General features: G+C 38.8%; 5 protein-coding genes across 6 annotated transcripts; 3 read left to right on the top strand and 2 right to left on the bottom strand.

The window, feature by feature from the left end:
* Nucleotides 1-131: 131 nt before the first annotated feature.
* Nucleotides 132-1,351, top strand: LOC140797129 (uncharacterized). The gene is made up of 3 exons (XM_073150393.1): nucleotides 132-415; nucleotides 858-923; nucleotides 1,030-1,351. Exons 1-3 carry the CDS (start codon nucleotides 232-234, stop codon nucleotides 1,320-1,322), a joined length of 543 nt encoding a protein of 180 aa, XP_073006494.1. The 5' UTR covers nucleotides 132-231; the 3' UTR covers nucleotides 1,323-1,351.
* A 1,190-nt stretch (nucleotides 1,352-2,541) lies between these two features.
* On the bottom strand, nucleotides 2,542-4,264 carry LOC140797130 (large ribosomal subunit protein eL20). The gene is made up of 4 exons (XM_073150394.1): nucleotides 4,162-4,264; nucleotides 3,890-4,005; nucleotides 3,736-3,799; nucleotides 2,542-3,026 (listed from the first exon to the last, which is right to left on the bottom strand). The coding sequence occupies exons 1-4, from the start codon at nucleotides 4,174-4,176 to the stop codon at nucleotides 2,685-2,687; spliced, it is 537 nt and encodes a 178-aa protein (XP_073006495.1). The 5' UTR covers nucleotides 4,177-4,264; the 3' UTR covers nucleotides 2,542-2,684.
* Nucleotides 4,265-5,043: 779 nt separating this feature from the next.
* Nucleotides 5,044-7,693, bottom strand: LOC140797218 (persulfide dioxygenase ETHE1 homolog, mitochondrial). 2 transcript variants are annotated; one of them, XM_073150502.1, is made up of 10 exons: nucleotides 7,531-7,663; nucleotides 7,291-7,430; nucleotides 6,929-7,057; nucleotides 6,635-6,742; nucleotides 6,325-6,459; nucleotides 5,995-6,036; nucleotides 5,839-5,898; nucleotides 5,708-5,761; nucleotides 5,588-5,612; nucleotides 5,044-5,482 (listed from the first exon to the last, which is right to left on the bottom strand). In XM_073150502.1, exons 2-10 carry the CDS (start codon nucleotides 7,414-7,416, stop codon nucleotides 5,388-5,390), a joined length of 774 nt encoding a protein of 257 aa, XP_073006603.1. In that variant the 5' UTR covers nucleotides 7,417-7,430; nucleotides 7,531-7,663; the 3' UTR covers nucleotides 5,044-5,387. The 2 variants fall into 2 exon arrangements, with proteins under 2 accessions (XP_073006603.1, XP_073006602.1); XM_073150501.1 differs by having other exon boundaries at nucleotides 7,291-7,693.
* A 3,606-nt stretch (nucleotides 7,694-11,299) lies between these two features.
* Nucleotides 11,300-14,303, top strand: LOC140797816 (peroxidase 19). Its single transcript, XM_073151486.1, has 3 exons — nucleotides 11,300-11,743; nucleotides 11,934-12,149; nucleotides 13,533-14,303. Exons 1-3 carry the CDS (start codon nucleotides 11,459-11,461, stop codon nucleotides 14,109-14,111), a joined length of 1,080 nt encoding a protein of 359 aa, XP_073007587.1. The 5' UTR covers nucleotides 11,300-11,458; the 3' UTR covers nucleotides 14,112-14,303.
* Nucleotides 14,304-15,407: 1,104 nt separating this feature from the next.
* LOC140798288 (ethylene-responsive transcription factor 1B-like) lies at nucleotides 15,408-17,395 on the top strand. The gene has a single exon (XM_073152099.1). The coding sequence runs from the start codon at nucleotides 15,695-15,697 to the stop codon at nucleotides 16,463-16,465; it is 771 nt and encodes a 256-aa protein (XP_073008200.1). The 5' UTR covers nucleotides 15,408-15,694; the 3' UTR covers nucleotides 16,466-17,395.
* Nucleotides 17,396-18,670: the final 1,275 nt, after the last annotated feature.

Below are 18,670 nucleotides of genomic sequence, written 5' to 3'. Positions count from 1 at the left end.
GTCGAACTCAAACCCGACTCGACTATTTTGACAGCGCTACCGAAAGGGCCTGCAGGCCAGAACAAGCCCAATTATAGACATCAAATGGGCGAACTCCAGGAGCCACAACACCCTTGGAAACATTTACTTGTGGTGCTCCTCTTCTGCCATTCTGTGGTCCAAAGACAGAGGACTCCAAAACTCCTACTCAAAAGAAACATTTGGAAGTCCTCCTAGATCCCAAGAGAATCCATGGCGTGGAGCTTCCGACCCTCCTCTTCTCTCCCAGGCGCTCCCCTCGGGATCCAGGCTATTGAGAAATTCCCAGGGAGGAACTGCCGAATACTGGTTAAGCCCACGAGCTCAGAGAGGCATCTTTGTTTCTGCAAAGCAGCTGGAACAGAGGAAGGTGTGACAGAAGAAGCCAGTCTAAATGGTACAGATTCTAACCTTCAGTTAGCACTTTGTCTATTCAATTATATGTCATTTAATTCTGCGAAAGATCAGGCACTCAACTTTCTTTTGATTGAAATCTCCTTCATGATCACATATCGTATGTTGTGACAAAAGGAAACTGAAGAATAATAACACCAAATTAAGTGGTTTTCAATTACTTTTGAGTCATGGAGATACGTAGAGACCAAACTTTTCTATATGGAAAATAAAATGGTAGGATACCTTGTTTAGTCCATTATTTGCTTGTACTCTTGTGGAAAGTTATTCACAACCTTCATTAACATGGTAGCTTCTTCGTACACCGGCAAATATGTATACACTTTCATCCTTCCTGTGTTCAAGAAGCTCTAAAATTTCAGCCAGTCTTCCCTTTATCTTGTTATCAGTAGGTTAAGAACTGACGCCTTGCTTGTGCTTCTAAGTATCCTCTGCACGCACACAGCTGGATCTCCTGGAGCAACTGTCATCTTCGAGCTCTATTGGCAGTGGTAAGTCTGCACCCAGACATTGTTCAAATTCCAAAAACCCTTAAAACTGTCTATCTGCACGACCAGCATCTGAAACCAAATTAACTTTGGCAGACTTCGTCACCAGGTTACCAGAGTGATGCAGAACCTCAAAGGCCTACCATCCGCGAGCAACTATCGGAGCTGATCGGTGACAGAGATGGTGAATTCACCCTTCCATTAGGTAAAAAGCTCAAAGAAAGCCTGAAATCCTTGACGGTGTCGCAGCGAAGAAACATCAAACGACAGGCCTACCTGAACGAAGTGTCTCGGCGAAATGATTCAGTTTTCTTCGCAACAATTGGAGCATTTGTTCTTGTCCCACCACTGATCATATTGGCTATTGCTGTTCTTACTGGTTATGTCCAACTCCTTCCTTGAATGCAATGAACAGTCATACTATTCTGATATCTTCGTTACTTTTTACACCTAGATTCAACTTTTAATAAGTACAATCAAAATCAGGGCCACATTTCTCTCTCCTGTGAGCTTAAAACTGTAGGACTTCATTCTATTAAATCTTCGAGAATCATAAAACTATCCATGATCCAACTATGCAAAACTAAAAAACAGATTCACCAAAGTACAGTGGAATAAGCAACGGAATATAGAAAAAAAACAATGAGACAATCACCCTTTGTCCCGTAAAAGATGACTTTCTAATGAGATTTCGCATCTGCATAGGTTTACTTTATTTTATTTCTGAAAAAGATCTGCATGGATTTATAGTCAGGCACCTCATAAACCAGAAGCTAAAGTAAGTTAAAAAGGAAAACATAGGTTGCCCTAGAAAGTAGCATTTAGCACTAATGGTGAAGGAAAAGCACTCCAATGTATAAGGGAGTATGGGACACACGACATTTCACCACAGAGCTATCATACACCAACATAGGATAATAACAAAATAATTAGAGTCGCACAAGCTGACATTATGTGCCAACTTAGAAGGGAAGAGTAGGTAACTGAATAATTTCTACAAAACTCAGGATGGAAATTGCTGAATTTTTGCATCAGCGAAAAAGAAGAGACAGAAAGTAAGGAAGTCAAGGAGTACCATTGAGAAAGTAAATCACATCCTATCAGTTGCGTATCTCACTCAAGATTTATGTTTCTCTAACCAAGGTTATCAACAACTAGCAAAATGCTAGCTTAGATGAACACTTTTGCATAAATAAGTGAAATTTTTTTACTTGTACTTACCAATAGCACTTGCAACTGAACACCAGTATCAAACAGGCTATCTACTACAAAAAGCTATTTCCATGTTCTATATTAGATGTAGGCGAGGATGTATCCCATAAACCAAACAAGCAGGTCAATGGAACTGAAGCACCCAATAGCCAAGTAATATAGGCAACAGGGAAAAAAAGGAAACCAAATTAACATTGGTAGCCTTGGCAAAGTTGCCTTTCTATTATGACCTATTCATAATAAAGGAAGAAAAGTTCGATTTAAATCACTCCATGATGCATATAACTCTTAGAACTACAGATTACCATAACTTGCACTTAAACTGATTTAAGCAACAGGTGCCTCTTTCAATAAAACAATACTAAGCTACACATCATTAATAAAATCAATGAAGCCAGCCAACCAAAAATTTCACAACAATGAAATAGTTCAAAACTTCACTAAATAAAGATCCCCAGAGGATATTAAGAACGTCAGATTTTTTAGTCTTATACAAACTTCCAAATTCAACAAAACTGGTCACTCTTATAGGGAAAAAGCAAGATGAACACATCACATAAACATATTTGGCCTCGATGCCTTAAATGTAGTTTTAAGCTTCCTTGTTGGTGGTCTGACCTTCTTAAATACCAGAGGGAACTTGATTTTGGAATCATGGAATTGCTTGGTGCTCTCTCTTTTGCATAACTTAGCAGGAATCGTAGCTGTTTTAATGATTTGTATACAATGAGATCTTACACGGTGACGAGAAGCCATCTCATTATACATATGCTCAACAGCACCATTCAGAGTAGTATCGCGATATTCCTTGTACATATTGTGGTAGCCTGTTCTGCTCTGATAACGCAGCCAAATGCCATAGTTCTTTATCTTAGTTGGTTTTCTCTCGAAAATCTGCACAGTAATGCTAATAATTAGTCTTAAAATACAAAAATAAGAAAGTAGAAATTAAGGAAAAGACATTCATTAAAGAGAAAAACAAACTAGTCAGCAAATAAATTGTAGAAATGTAAATATTTCCATATTTTCCACTGATTGTGTGCTTAACTATTATTCTACTTATACGTCCGTTGATTAATGTTCTTGTAAAAAGCCTTCCATAGGTACTGGTTACCAAAAGCTAACTAAAACGCTAAAACAAAAGCAGACGACACTATTATACTTTAACAAACTACATAGCCTATAAGAAGAGCTCAAAGTGTCTCTGTAAAAAGTTTTCAACTTGACTAGTAGTTACTAGGTTGCAATCATGGCTATACTCTTCACTATCAAGTGAATGCCATTTACACTTCAAATACATGAAGTGGTTCTTTAATTACGAAATGATTTCCATTCTTCTCTCTTCTCACTCCTTTAGGCAATGAATTTGAATCCGAGAAGTTGCACTTAAGACTTTCTTTATTGACCAGCAAAAGTTATTAAAGAGAGAAAAAAGTAAAGAGAAAGAAGATGACAACATCCATCAAGACCGTCCAACTGGAGCATGGTATCATTTGCCGTTTTAGGCTGATGTCCTTATGAGAACACCACTTTTTACGTACAACAAATTCCAATTTCACGAATACATCACTATCTATATCGATCAAGGGTGAGAAGGAACAACCTCATTGATCGCCAACACTTGCCCATTGCTCTTCTTCACCTTCTTAAGCTTCCTCAGGAAGTACCTAAACACATTTCAGCAACCCATCAAAACAAAACAAATCTATCTAAAAATAAGCAAAGAAACATCGAATTCGAGTCTCTCGGGATCCTACCAAAACTTGGATTTGGCGCGGACCTCGTTGGTCGCCCACAGCTTCATCCGATAAATCTTCGGCTGTTCATCGCTCTCCGTCGGGAGACCTCTCCCGACAACCTGGTACTGATGAAACTGCGCAAGAACGAAAGAATCCAATTAAATCGGCAGACCCGTAGGATTGGAGCACTACGGTTCGAAACGAAGAACCGATGAAATGATCGAAGAAAAGGAGCATTGAATTCCTAGAAATCCACGAGATAGAACAGAGGAGGGAAGGCAGGAGCTCACCCTAAACGCCACCATCTTGAGATCTCCAAACCCTAGAGATCTCTTCAAAGCGAATGGCGGCCGGAGTAGAGAGGTATTTGGGGTATTTATAGGTAGATGGTGTTCTCGGTTGAACCCCTAATGATATACGAAGCGGACTAAGGCCCAAGGCCCAAGGCCTAATTATAAATATAACTTTTTTCTCTAATATAAGCGGTTTTTCAATTATACCCTTTGCAGTTTCATATTTACAAATATCCTCCTCCAAGTTGTTTATTTTGCATTTTTTAAAGTCGAAATGCTTAGAAATTTTTTCGAAGCATTCACTGTTTACTCTTAATTATAACAGAGAGTAGATACTAATAGCTGCTGACTGAAAGTGTTGCCTTAGTTATACAATTCTTAATTTAAGGTTACATTATTTTCTATTAGACTCCGTTAGATAAATTTACCACCTATATGACATAAAGTTAGGTAAACTATAAATAAGAAGTAAAAAATAATTTAATTACTCTTAATTTAATATATAAATTTAAATGAAAGCATCCTTATTTTTTATAGGTATGCAACACATACTTAAATAAGAAACAAGAATATATAGATTATAAGGGAGATATGTAGAAAAAAATTAGCAAATTTTTTCTACATGAGAGATTGATTTTTTAAATAATTATAATTAAATTAAGGATAAAATTATAATCGAATTTATGAGTGTAATAATTTAAATAATATTCCTAATCTAGAGTAGAGTAGGAATAATTTAGTGTGTATTTTCTAATCTATTATAGAAAAAATGATAATCCAAACTGGAGCTAATAGTTTATGAACATGACCTGAGTATCAATTTTCATAGTTGCTAATTAACACTGACAGCAAACAAAGCAGTTGGTTCGCAACAAACACTTGAAGAACATGAAGTCATCCTACTTCCATAGAGAAGACAAAGTAGACATACAAAGTGAAGTCAGAAGATCTGACTGCAGGTAGAAAACTCTCTGTGAAAACATCACATAAAGAAGATGCGGTGCAAACACACAGCAAGTCAGCGAGAGCTGACCAGAGCTTATAACATCAAAAATTACATAGTTGCAGATGTTTTATTTATCAAGTACAAACTAAAGATCTGAAAATAGTATGATGACCACTTTGCAGCAATTCAATCCTACAGTGCCACCATATGATACATATGCACCAAAGACTGCTGCCCTTATAGCAGTGTAATTGGAGCACCACTTGCTACTCATTGGTCAAGCTCCAGCTTTTGCAGGTGAATCTTGCAGCCCACAGACTCTATTTGCTGGCACAGCTATATCAATCATCTTCGGATAAGGCAAGTTTAAGTCTGCGGAAGGATGACGAGGAGAACTAATTATAATTGCTCATAATTTGGCATCACGGTGAATAAGATGGTTATTGTAATACATATGACAATTGTATGATCCCTTACTTTCCATGATGTTCTTGAATGTTTCCTACAAAACAGATGTCCAAAATAAAATGTTTATAAGGAAATAGGTAGACAAAAGAAATGATTATATTATATCATTTAATATTTGAAGGCAATTACCTCATCCTTTGTCAGCCGAGTGTTATATAGCACCTCTTCTCCAACTGTAGTAACCTGAAAATAGAATAGCTTGCTGTTGTAGTAGCTAATAACTAAGGTAATGAAGTTAAGATGCCAAAGAAGTTACTTACTGAGAAACCCTTGTAGTCATGACCAGGATACAGCAAAGTTTCCTTCGGCAGTGTGAATATCTGAAATCATACAAAATTAGATGTCACTGCGCGGATGATATAAGAACAACCTGCCTTTCTGATACTAAAATTGGTTAGCAAATCTCATCGGCTTGCCTGTGAATGCACCGAATTGTACAGCTGATGTGCACTTCCACCCTGCGACACCATTTACATTTCTCAAAATAATATTTTTGGAAGAGAGGTAGATGCAGATACCAGTTCAAAGTTACCGACGAATCAAACTTACAACAACTATACAATAGTAAGCAGTAACAATGAGCAGTCCACACTATTCAATATTAAAGAAACAAGAACACCCAAAATTCCCTGGGAGATGCAAGGCCTTGCATAATTGAAATCATAAAAACCTTTTCATACATATCATGATATTCTTCTAAACAAAGCAGAAAACTCTTGAAAACGTTAAATTGTCGATAACTTTACCTGAAAATCCGTCCTTCCACAGCCACGTATAAGTAATGCATCACCTGTGAAAGCCATTCTTGGATTCGGCTGATCAGGCCCATCTCCTGTTACATATGTCACACAACCCACAGTATGACCAGGAGTAGCACGCACCTGCAATTGAAGTGAGAAGAGGAGATTAAGCAAACAGAGTTATGCACGTATTTGTTCTTATTTGTTCGACGACATTTGCTCTTTTATGCTTTACAACGTTGTCTGATTTAAAAGGTAAAAAAGGACATTGAAAACTCCAAAAATTTCAAGTATTTTCAGTGCAGTGTTGCTCTACCTCCAGAAAAAGATCACCAAAATATAATTTATCACCATGCTCAACAAAATGGTCTGCTTTTGCATCGTTAGCCTTCGAAAGGACGGACTTCACACCTGGCAGCTTACTCTGAGAATGATTGCCATTATTGCAGAAGATAAGTTCATCATGTTATAAAACAAACAAATAGGCATTGAGAAGAGAAAGAGAGAAAAAAAAACAGCAAACTTCTGCTTCTGGTATCACAATCACCACTACTAAGTTCTGAATCAAATAGTAATATAACATCCTTATTATAAAAAATAAAAAGCTTACCTTTATCAAGCCTGTTCCTGTGATATGATCGGCATGGACATGAGTATTCACGGCATAAATGAGCTTCAAACCCAATTCCTTAACAAGATTTAGATCTCTCTCAACTGTTTTATCAACTGGGTCAACCAACTGCAGCCAGAGAGAAAAGAAAATTAACAGAGCCCAAGACCGACATTGCCAGTTTCATCGCAGGCATAAACTACTCTACCGTATTGGGTATTCCTTATCTTAACCCAAACAAAAAAAAAATTGCACTCAAAATTTCGGCATTTCCACATCAAATAGCCAGATTCTCAGACAAAAAAGACGAATCGTCGTGAACCCAAATGAGTTCTTAGACAATTTATAGTTCTAATCCTCACCACAGCAGGCTTCTCGGGATGGCCAACATCAGCCAAGAGGTATGTGTAGGTGAAAGACTCCTTCTCAAAGAGCTGGCGAAAGAGTAATCTCTGCGACTGCCCTGTAAAATTGCTATACGCCGCCATTGCAACGAACCGACCTACAGAGGAATTCACAAGGGAAAAATACGAATTGGGTTGGAGTCCTTTGGGATTACAGATGCGTAGGAAGTGGCTTTTGAATCGGAGCGGGAGCATCACCTCGTGCTTATATAGGGAGGAAGATCTTGCGGGGAGAGAAGGCTTCGCTCTTATCATATAGGTGGCGATAGGGATTGGGTTTTGGAATAAGAAATGGAGGCGGGGTGATGAAAGCGATGAGCTAAGCGAGAATGATAAGTTCGTTGGGGTTTGAGGAATCTGTGGGCTGGAGAAGGGCGGTGGGGACTCCATCTGGGATGATGATGTTTTTAGATTTGCTGTTGGATTTGGAATTGGAAACATATTCTGTAAGGGAATTTGCATATTTTCACCTATTTACGATTTACACCCTGAAGTTTTAATCTTTTTAGACACGGCAATATTAGCACTAACACTATTTAGGAAGTAGATATATTTCGTCACCGTATACTATTATTTTCTAAGATATTAAATTACTCGTATCTTTAATTTTCTCCTCTAATATCCTCTCTTTTTAATTCTCTTAGCTTGGGTATGGTAGTTTTCTTTTTCTTAGTAAACTATTTTGGTATGTATATTCTGAGTGTAGAAGTTTGGTTAAATTTAATTAACATAGCTAACAATAGGGTATTTTTACACATATTTTACAAAGTAAGGGTTCGATTCGAAAATTAATATAAATTGGAAAAACAAATTTCCAATTTTTTTGCCATGTGTGGTGGAATTCCTGCAACTGTGATTGGAGGGAATCCTAAAACATGGATTTAGAGCTCTCATAGCCAATTCTTTGGTCCCCCTATAAGGTATCTCAAATGACATTATCTATGGGCCTATCAATTTCTTTTATGATCATACCCGTTCTAATCTTATAAACCCTATCCATTTAATTTTGAATGTGGTCATGATCGTTGGATCCATTGAATGATGCATCCAAACCGACTCGAAAATAAAATGGCTAGCATTGAATCTGGTATAGATTTAAGCCCCAAACTTACCTTGGTAGGCGAGAATTAATTGGACCTGCAACAACCAAGTCAGCAGATCAAAGAAAATTACTCAAATAATTGAAGCTGATAGCTCCAGGCCCACCTGGCGTTTCAAATTTCAATCTACTTAGATCCAAGTGACAGTGGGAAGTTATTTACTACAAATTATAATATGCGTTAGTTGTTAGTGGATCTTTCTGCATTGGTTCCGTTCACACTTAACAACGCGAGATATTATATTAACAATTCACATATTTTATCTACTTTGATTCAAGAACTGTTATTTATTTTTCACATATACTTTCGGAACATTTTGGTACCTATACCACTTATACTATTATAAAGTTTTTTATTGATTTTATCATCCATAAGTAGTCGTGTCACTCCGGATGATTAAAATTGTGATAGTTATACTCTTATTTTTTAAAAAAATAAAGAAAAAAAAACTAAGTTTATTCAAAAAAATATTATCTTCTTATATTGTTTTGTCAATGGGCCGTAGTTTTCTAACAACTTAGGGGGTCTAAGTTTATTCAAAAAAAAAAAATTAAATGTATATTAAAAAAAGGCATAGTTCAGAAGGTGTGTTTAAGAACTCTAATTAGAGTAAGACAGAGATTTAATCCGTATAGTCCATTAAAAGTGAACCCTAATTATCCCAGTCATTCTACTTATGGAAAGAGGCATGTAAAGAAAGCTTCAAAGACAGCACATGAGAAGGATAACATATAATAATCGAAACTACTTGTGTTTATGCATACATTACGCACATTTGATATTACAATAGGCTTCTAATTAGCCCACTTGACATTTGCAAACGTGAGTCGAATCTATCTTCATGTATTCCGTTCCCATTAGGGGTGTTAGCGGATCCCGATAAATAACTGAACCGATCCGGATCCGAATTCACTGCTCCTTTTTTTTTGTGATAAAATTTCGTAGATTTCTAATATTCATTTGAAAACGTGTTACAATATAGTTCTATTAGTTGATTAGTCTAGGCTCTAGTTTTATAAGTTTGAAAAGTCGAACAAATTATCTTTATGAGCACCTTGTTTAACGCGACTTGTAAAATAGATCCTAATTTTTGGGTAATTAGAAATTCACCGTTTACATTCAACCACTAGCCAGTATATAGACTAGTAGAGTTGTCTGTCCTAATTTACCTTGTTTAACGCGACTTGTAAAACAGATCTTAATTCTTGGGTAATTAGAAATTCACCGTTTACATTCAACCACTAGCCAGTATATAGACTAGTAGAGTTGTCTGTCCACCCATTTACAACTTTAACCACACTAAGAAAATTACTGAATATCCGGCAATCCTCCTACTCAGGTAGCCCTTCTAACCTTCTAGCAATCTAAGTGTATGCTCTTGGCCACACAAAACAAATCCGGATGCAGGTTTGATCTGTTAGGAGATGATACTTGGTTTGAATTAAGCCATTAAAGGTCAATTAGCACCTAACAAAGTTCATATACAGCAAGTTGTTTGCATGTTTTGAAGTGCATTGCTGCAACTCCTCGAAACACTCGACTGTTTGTTATCTGGTTGCGTCAACCATACAACGTGGCAAGAGTAAGAAAGCCCATTTGGATAATTATTAATAATGTATTGATATATGAAATGAAAGAGAATGTATTTCTCATCACAATAAGAGGCTCGGATTTATCTTTTTATGGTTGCAACATCATCTAATCGGGACTCATTTACAATATTATTCCATATTACAAATCATATTAGCAAATATGAGCAGAAATCTATGTAATTTGCATGAAAGGGCACTTATTTTATGCGCTACGTACTCTTTTGGAGGGTCTTGGTGATAGTTTTTGGTTTTCCGTTTCTCTTCTTTCCCCTTATTTTTCTTCCTTTTCCAAGACTCTTGCTGTTCACATATATAGCATTGTCAACTTACCAATCTTAACTGAGAGAGAGAGAGAGAGAGAGAGAGAGAGAGAGAGAGACTTGCTCCTTACAAATCTACTGACATTCTCGAGTGCTTATAATTGATACTTTATCGCATTATTGTCCAATCCAAACATTGACATTCTCAATCGAAGACCCTCCGGATGGCATCAAGCCTTGGAATGGGAAATTTAATTCTGGCAATCGGGTTGGCAGCCCAAGGGAGGGAGGAGGGTGCGGTGGTTAGAGGAAGATGAGCAACAAAGGATATGGAAAGAAAAGTAGAAGAAGAGTAGGAGGGGGCGATTGAAGAGGAGAGAGTGAGAGTATACGCTAAACTCAGCTAGCTCTGATTTGGTCCGGGTTTAGGCCCCAAAAAATCCGGCCCGAGTCACGAAGCTACGAGACGATGTCAGTTCCCGTGGTGGCCATTATAATTTATTGCCTTTCTCTTCTCTGGATTCTCGGAGCTTCTTCTCCCCCAAGTCTCCAAAACTGTAACCACTAACCACTACCGACCGAGAGCTAGTCGACAAAAGTCGCCTGACCACTTTCGTCTCTCACATGCCTGCGCCGATCGAGGCCGGCCAACAGAACTCGGCTCTCCTCCTCTCTTCCTAACCATTGTAATTAATCACACCACTGAAGAGGGAGTACGTATCAAGTATTAGAAGCTCATCGAATAAATTTTGCAAGGCAAATTCAAATCCGCATCCCCGTTAGCAGAAATGGACCAAGATCTAATATTCTTCGATGCCGTCAAGTAGCGCAGAGACCCCAACGCGCGCCCGTGAATCGATCATTGACAGCGTATCCTGGAATATTAAACGTCAAACGACAAAGATTTCCTTGACCCAACTGCTCCTAGCGCCCCTACTCCCGATACGTGGCGGTTTCCTACTGGTCCACGCAAGACACACGACCGCTAACTTCTCTCCCTCTCTTTCCTGCGTCCATGTTCTTCGTTCACGGGCGTTAGATTATGATTAGATTCTCTCAAGCGACCCACACTCCCCCCTTATTAATTTGTTTCACTCTCCCTCTTACTCGGCTCTACGAACGTTGTTATTATCTCCATTAATTGACGTTTGTTTCTTGTGGTGTTTCTTCTACGATGCCAGGCTTTTCGAGCTTAATCCGCCATATCTCTCTTCTTCTGTTATTCCTCTCCTTCTATTTCGTCTCATATCTTGTTGGGATAGCAGAGTGCAATAATGCCACTACTAGTACTATTAGAAGGAGAGCTCCAGTTCGCCACCAGCTCTCGTTGGATTTCTACTCCAAGGTTTGCCCTCAGGTCGACCAGATCGTGTACTCGGTCACCGCGGCGCGCTACCGGGATTCCCCGGCCTCCGGCCCCGCCACCATTCGCCTCTTCTACCACGACTGCTTCGTCGAAGTAACCCTAATTCTATCCTCATTTCGACGATCAAATATAAATCTTATCTTCACTCACTCAGTCACATTTGACGGGGGGTTAAAATTGCAAATGTAGGCGTAGTTTAGCATAATCGGGCTTTTACTGCTAACGTACGCGTTTGGGCCATCTGATGAGGGATTAAGTCCGCGTTGGTTTCTGTGAGTTGTAGGGTTGTGACGCGTCCATATTGATCTCGCCAACCCCGGCCGGCGGCCGCGGCGGCGGGCCGGCGAAGGTGGAGCGGGATGTGGAGGATAACAAGAACCTGGCGCCGGAGGGTTTCGACACGGTGAATGCGGCGAAGGCCGCCGTCGAGGGCAAGTGTCCCGGAGTGGTGTCTTGCGCCGATATCCTCGCCATTGCGGCCAGAGACTTCGTCCATCTGGTATGTTATTATTGTTAATTACGAATTACGATACGAGTACTAACTTTGCTTGACATGAAGAATCCTTGAGAAAAGCAACTACAACAACAGTTAACAGTTCTTGATTAATCCTGTAGTATGACTTAATTAACACCTCTCGCCATTTTATAAACAGATGGCAGCGTTAATTAAGTTGCTGTCATGTAAATAGAGGCCTGCATGAGTTGTGGATCCCAGTGTTCATCGTAGGGCATGCACTTAGCAAAGCCCTAATTTTCCTCACAATTAAGCTTAATTATGCATGTTAACAAACTGGTTGTAGCTAAGCCCCCCAGGTGGCAGTAAGTACTCGAGATTCGTAAATCATTTTGGATTATTGGAAGAAGACAGGGCCAGATCGATCATTTCCAAAATAATCTATGGATGGATGGATGCATTAGTCTGTCCAAATCAGAGCAAATATCAACTCATCTATATAATATATGTCTATATATATATATATATAGAGAGAGAGAGAGAGAGAGAGAGAGACTTGCATGTGATTTAGTGCCAGTTGTCTTGTGGAAGTCTCTATAAATTTGGCAGTTTGTTTCTGTTTCTCTGAGAGTCGTGCCTTAACTGGCAATTCTTTGGTGCAATATGGCCCACCTCTTGCTGTATATGTACCACTTTTATTTTAGGATGTGTTTAATTGTTAGAGAGTAAAGTTTAATATTAAGTGACCGAGTGAAAATTACTCTCTCGAAGTTAAAATAAAGAAATAGAGCTAAAAGAACTCTTAGGATGTTGTTACCAATATGACTACGTGGTAATGTTAATTTTCTCTCCTTTTTATTATTTTTTTTAAATTTTATAATAGTTTTTTCAAATTTTAAATTTTATATTCTAAATTCAACCCTTTGCTGTGGCAAAGCACGTAACTAGTCAATAGTCATATATTCCAAGTGTAGATATCTCACCTTCTAATGGATAATTGGGTGAATCAAATACATCATAGAAGAGGTGTTACGTGCACTCATTAACCACTTGTTATGTTAAGCAATCATTGGGTACCGTACCAATTACTCAGCTTTAGATACTATTCTTTTAAGATTTTGTTTTGAATTATTGCCCCCAAAAGCATTTTGAGGTCATTCCACTTAACTGGTAATTACCATATAGATAAGTTAAATAAATATTAACCCTCTTCCCTTTGTGAATGTATTGTTGCCCCTCTTATAAATAATTTTGATGAAAAGTAGTTTGGTTTTTTTTTTCATTTTTATAAATAGTAGAATATTTTCTATTTCGTCAGAAATTATTAGGTATATTTTAGTTTTTTTCACGCACTTTTTGGGGTAATAAAAAGTAAAACATAAGGTGTTAATTAGGGCTAATTAAAGATGCATGCATGCATGCACGCAGGCTGGGGGCCCATATTATGCAGTAAAGAAGGGTAGGAAAGACAGCAAAGTCTCCCTGGCCCACAAGGTCCGGCCCAACCTTCCACGTGCCAACTCCACAGTGGACGAGCTCCTCCGGCTCTTCACCTCCAAGGGCCTCACCAAAGAAGACCTCGTCGCCCTCTCCGGCGCCCACACCATCGGCTTCTCCCACTGCGACCAGTTCGTGGCCCGGCTCTACGACTTCCGAGGCACGAAGCGGCCGGACCCCTTCATGGACCAACGCCTCCTCAAGGCCTTGCAAATGTACTGCCCCTACTATGGTGGGAACCAAGACGTGGTTGCACCGTTCGACGTGCAAACCCCCTTCTCCTTCGACCACATGTACTTTGGAAACCTGGAGGCCAGGATGGGGCTATTGGCCACGGACCAGGCTCTGTTCGTGGACCCCAGGACGAGACCTATCGTGCAAGCGCTGGGGAGGGATAAGGCTAAGTTTTTCCAGGCCTTCTCTGCTGGGATGGATAAGATGGGGACGATTAGGATTAAGAAGGGAAGGAAGGGGGAGATCAGGAGGGATTGTAGCAAGCACTTGGTGTGATGGAGATTAAAAGAGAATATTAAGGAAAAGTATACGGGGTTGTTTGTGTAATTTTGGTGTCCCTTGTTTGTTTGTTTGTTTGAAGTCCCTAATTTTTTTTTTTTCTAGTACACTGGAGGTTGGGTTTTGGTTTACTGTTCGTTTACTTGTACGTGTTAGAGAGACTTTACTTTTACGCATTCGATTCACTTCTCTTTGCTTCTGAACTTGTATGGATTTTGGATCAGAAAAAAACGAAACCTTTGAAACCTCTCTGGCATCTAGAGGGAGGGGCAGATTCCTTGCTGCCCGAGTGCAGGAATTCCCTGCAGACGGTACTCTGGCAACCTACAATTGGTTAACGATAAAAAAAAAAGTCGACGAAAATTTATATTTCGCAGCTGAATTTTCAAGAACTAACGGTGTGTTCTGAAAATAAAGCCCTAAATATAAGGCACAGAATATACATAATTACTGAAAAAGACGGGGAGTGAAACATAATTTTTCCCGGAAGTTCAATTAGAGCTGCAGGAAGTTCTTGCTGCCTTGGCTTCAGATCCACTGCGCATGCTTTATTCGCAATTTAACTTTTCTCTTTTCTAGGGTAATCATATTATTCAAATTAAAATATCAGTTGACTAATTTCTAAACAAACAGGAGAAACAAATAAAAATCTAGTTATTCTACCAAGGCACACACTAATCAAAAGTCAAAACTCCCATGCTATCAAACTTAGCTCTCAAGAAAAACTTCCACAAATTATAACTCCTCGTTACCTCATTTCCTTGTGATTTACTGAACATTGAGATTAAAAACAGTGGGCTACCAGGATACAATACAATGAACACACTCCAAAACAATCTTTTCTGAACTCCAAGACCGCAACTCCATCGCTTCAACGTGCTGACTTCTGAAAAAGACATTGCATTACAAATGTAAGTATTGCTTAAGCAAGCGTAATGCTCATTGCAGCAAATCTAAGAATCTCAGCTTTTATTCGTCAAGTTTGATATCTAACAAGACGTTCCTTCACAAAAGCATCATTGAATTTAGACTCCCTTTCAAAGTTAGCAACAACCCACCCATGTTGTTGTTAGAATGTCAAAGTGGTGCTAAAATGTATAACAAGGAAATTAATTTAAAAACACAGAACCTCTACCCATTCCAAGTGCTTTCCTACTAGGTTTTAGATATTAGAATAGAATACAAGTAATAACCATTTGAAGCAATTGACAACATCCTTCCCGGAAACATTAATCTATAGCTTCCTTCTCATGGTAATCAAATGCTCAATGATGAGGGTAACATAACGTACGCCTTACCCTTCTAGAAATCTACATTCATGCAATAGAACGTCATATCTTATGAGTTACAAATACATATTACAAGATTAATTGTTACCTGAAGGCTGAATGAGATGAATGACTTGAGTGTTTGCTACCTAACCTTTCTGATCCAGATTTCCCTGTTCACTAAGTAAACCTAAGCTTTGAGATGGTCAACTATGGCATCCGTATATATCATCCTCCCAATCAACTCTCCACCATCCCTTATCCAGTTCTCTGCAGTTTACTCCACCATAAGAAAACCTCTCAACTTGCACAATGGTCATGGCAATAACAGCTCACAATTCTGAAGCACGTGAAGAGATTCTTGAAAATGTTTGGGCTAGTTTCATCACAGGTGATGCCCTCAGGAGCTGCAGCTCTCATGATGATCCCACCAGCACCACAACAACCTCAAAAGGGGAGGAAGGTCAGGTTGCACTCTTACAGAGGCTTCCAAGCCTTGGCAGATGGATATCCATGGGAGCGGAAGCCTGGGATGAGCTCCTCGATGGAATAATGTTGTCAAATAGCCACAAGAATTTCTCACCCACAACTTCCATAGACCATACATGCTCATCCTCTGAGACTAGAACTCCAACAGCAATAAAAGTTGCTTCCAGGCATTACAGGGGAGTGAGGAGGAGACCCTGGGGAAAGTATGCAGCAGAAATAAGAGATGCATCAAGGAAAGGAGCGCGAGTTTGGCTTGGAACTTTTGAAACTGCAGAAGAAGCTGCCCTTGCATATGACAAAGCTGCTTTGAGAATGAGAGGTCCCCATGCTCAGCTAAACTTCCCTACAAAGAGGGAAACAGAAGGCATAGAAAGTGACCCAAGTGTTGGCTGTCTGTTGGATCACACTGAGATAAATTGCAGTTCTAAGAAGCGAGGAATGAGGACATGGGAGACAGATGAGGAGATTCATACTGAACTATCTGCAAGGAAGAGAAGCAATTACGTCCAAGACATTGTTGGGAACGAAAAAGAAATTGTAGAGTTAGAGGACCTTGGAACAACCTACTTGGAAAGCTTATTGTCTTCCTCATAATGAAGAATACAAGACAATCCCGAGTGTGTAAAGGCAAGAAAATTTTAGTTAGCCTATAGTACATGCAACATAGACTATGAGTAACGCTTCAGCTTATCAATATAGTGAAGTCTAAAGAAAAACAAAGACAATGTGTAGCTATTATGTTTTGATAGATGTATAGATTGTAATATTGTACATTTTCTTTAGGATGGAAACTTTTTCCTTTCTCTAATTGAGTAATGTTAACTGATTTTTTTTTGCAAAATAGAGATATCTTAATGTCGAGAATGACAAAAGAAATTGTGCAATCATTATCTTTCATAACCAGGACAAATAATGCAATATTTCTTTTTGCAAGTTATTCGTATTTAATTTAATGATCATACCTGGAAAGTCAAGCATCAACCCTGAATGATCAAAGGGAAGTTGCTTTTACCCTAAGTAGCTGCTTATTATTTCACATGATCAAAAGAACTAATAGAAAGGTTATTGCCTACCATAACAAACAGCAAATGAGAAAAAAAGAACAGAAAAAGAGAATCAGATGTTTTCTCCAGTTCCAGTAAATAGATTTCAGTTGGCAGGGGTTCTACTACGTAAGAGAAGCTGGAAAGTCATAATTTCACGACCGGCTAGAGAGATATGTACAACCGACGAATTCAATGGTCAGTTCTTGCAAACTCCTTGTAAATCAGTGATTTTAGTTGCATTAACTAAGAATACAATTGAAATTCGCATGAGAAGGGTCCATATAAAGACAATTGTCATATTTCCAAGTTGTAATTTAGAATGTAAATCTGTACTTCAATAATCTTAACTACGGTGGGACATTCCAAGAGCAAGAAAACCGTGACAAGAAAATGACAGTTAATGGAATCTTACTCACAGATACTTAGCAATTGAAGAGAAATTCAATGCAGAAATTACTGGATCCTGTCTTTGATTTTTTTCCCCAGAAATATCTACGGAAGTACAAAAACAACTCCGATTAAAGAAGTTCAAGCGATTTCCCTAACGCATTCACTACAAATACCTAAAGATCCTAACTGATGAGCCTAAAAAAAAATTGCATAAAAAATAAGTTCGCTCACCAGTCTTTGATTTTTTTCCCCAGAAAAAACTACGGAAGTACAAAAACAACTTCGATTAAAGAAGTTCAAGCGATTTCCCTAACGCATTCACTACAAATACCTAAAGATCCTAACTGATGAGCCTAAAAAAAAATTGCATAAAAAATAAGTTCGCTCACCAGTTAACCTTTAATCCCATCACTTCGACGCCCTCGGAAGGATTTAGACGCATCCTTGATTGAGATCGCGGCCACTGACGCCTTGCGAAGTACTCCTCGTTCTTTGCTCCAGTAATTTTTCCCCTTCCATTTCCAATTGCCAAAACCTAATGGTGGGCTCTTTCCGCTCAGGCCCGAGAACAAACATTTTAGGGGCATGGGTTGGGCCTTAAATAAAGCAGGCCAAGGCTAAAGCTTTTCCTTGTAAGAAAATTTTCATTTAAGACCCTATAATTAAGTGATTTTATTATTTGATCCCTACACCTTGATGGATTTTGGGCGCCCCATGTGCTCGTGGGTGCACGCATTTAAACGAAGAATGTTGTTGTATTTATATCACGCACGTGAGCGAGCATGTGTGTGCATGTTTGATACTTTGCTGTGACCATACACAATAAGAAACAAAAAATTAAAAGGAAAACTAACGTGTATCTGTGTGGTTTCCAGCAAAATATAAGTAATAAGTAATGCTTCTCGGAGGCATTTACTAGGGCCCCAGTGAACAGGAGATGCATAACATATATATATATATATATGAAATCCTAACTCCTAAGAAATAAATATGATAACAATAATAATTATATAACAATAGTATTTATGTAGAGAGAGAGAGAGAGAGAGAGAGAGAGAGAGAGAGAGAGAGAAAGAAGGAAAAGAAGAACCCTCGAGTCAATCCATTTTAAGCACATTTCACTATGCATGCCCGATATAAACCCAATGCCAATTACTACCTCCCATCCCCCCTCATTTTCCAACCGAAATTCCTTTACGTGCCTTCTTGACTTTCCGATTAAACTTTCCACCTCGCTACCCTCCCGTATTTACTCCTCCAACAACCCCTTCCATTATAATAATCCCACCACACTTATAGCTCTATCTCCTCATTTACTACACCACTTGAAGCCAACCAAACGAGAACCTGAACCTCGTGAGAC

The sequence above is a fragment of the Typha latifolia genome, chromosome 11 (assembly GCF_019914945.1).
Source record: "Typha latifolia isolate L0001 chromosome 11, TyphaL0001v2, whole genome shotgun sequence".
Lineage (NCBI taxonomy): Eukaryota > Viridiplantae > Streptophyta > Magnoliopsida > Poales > Typhaceae > Typha > Typha latifolia.
This window is presented reverse-complemented; position numbering and strand designations above follow the sequence as displayed.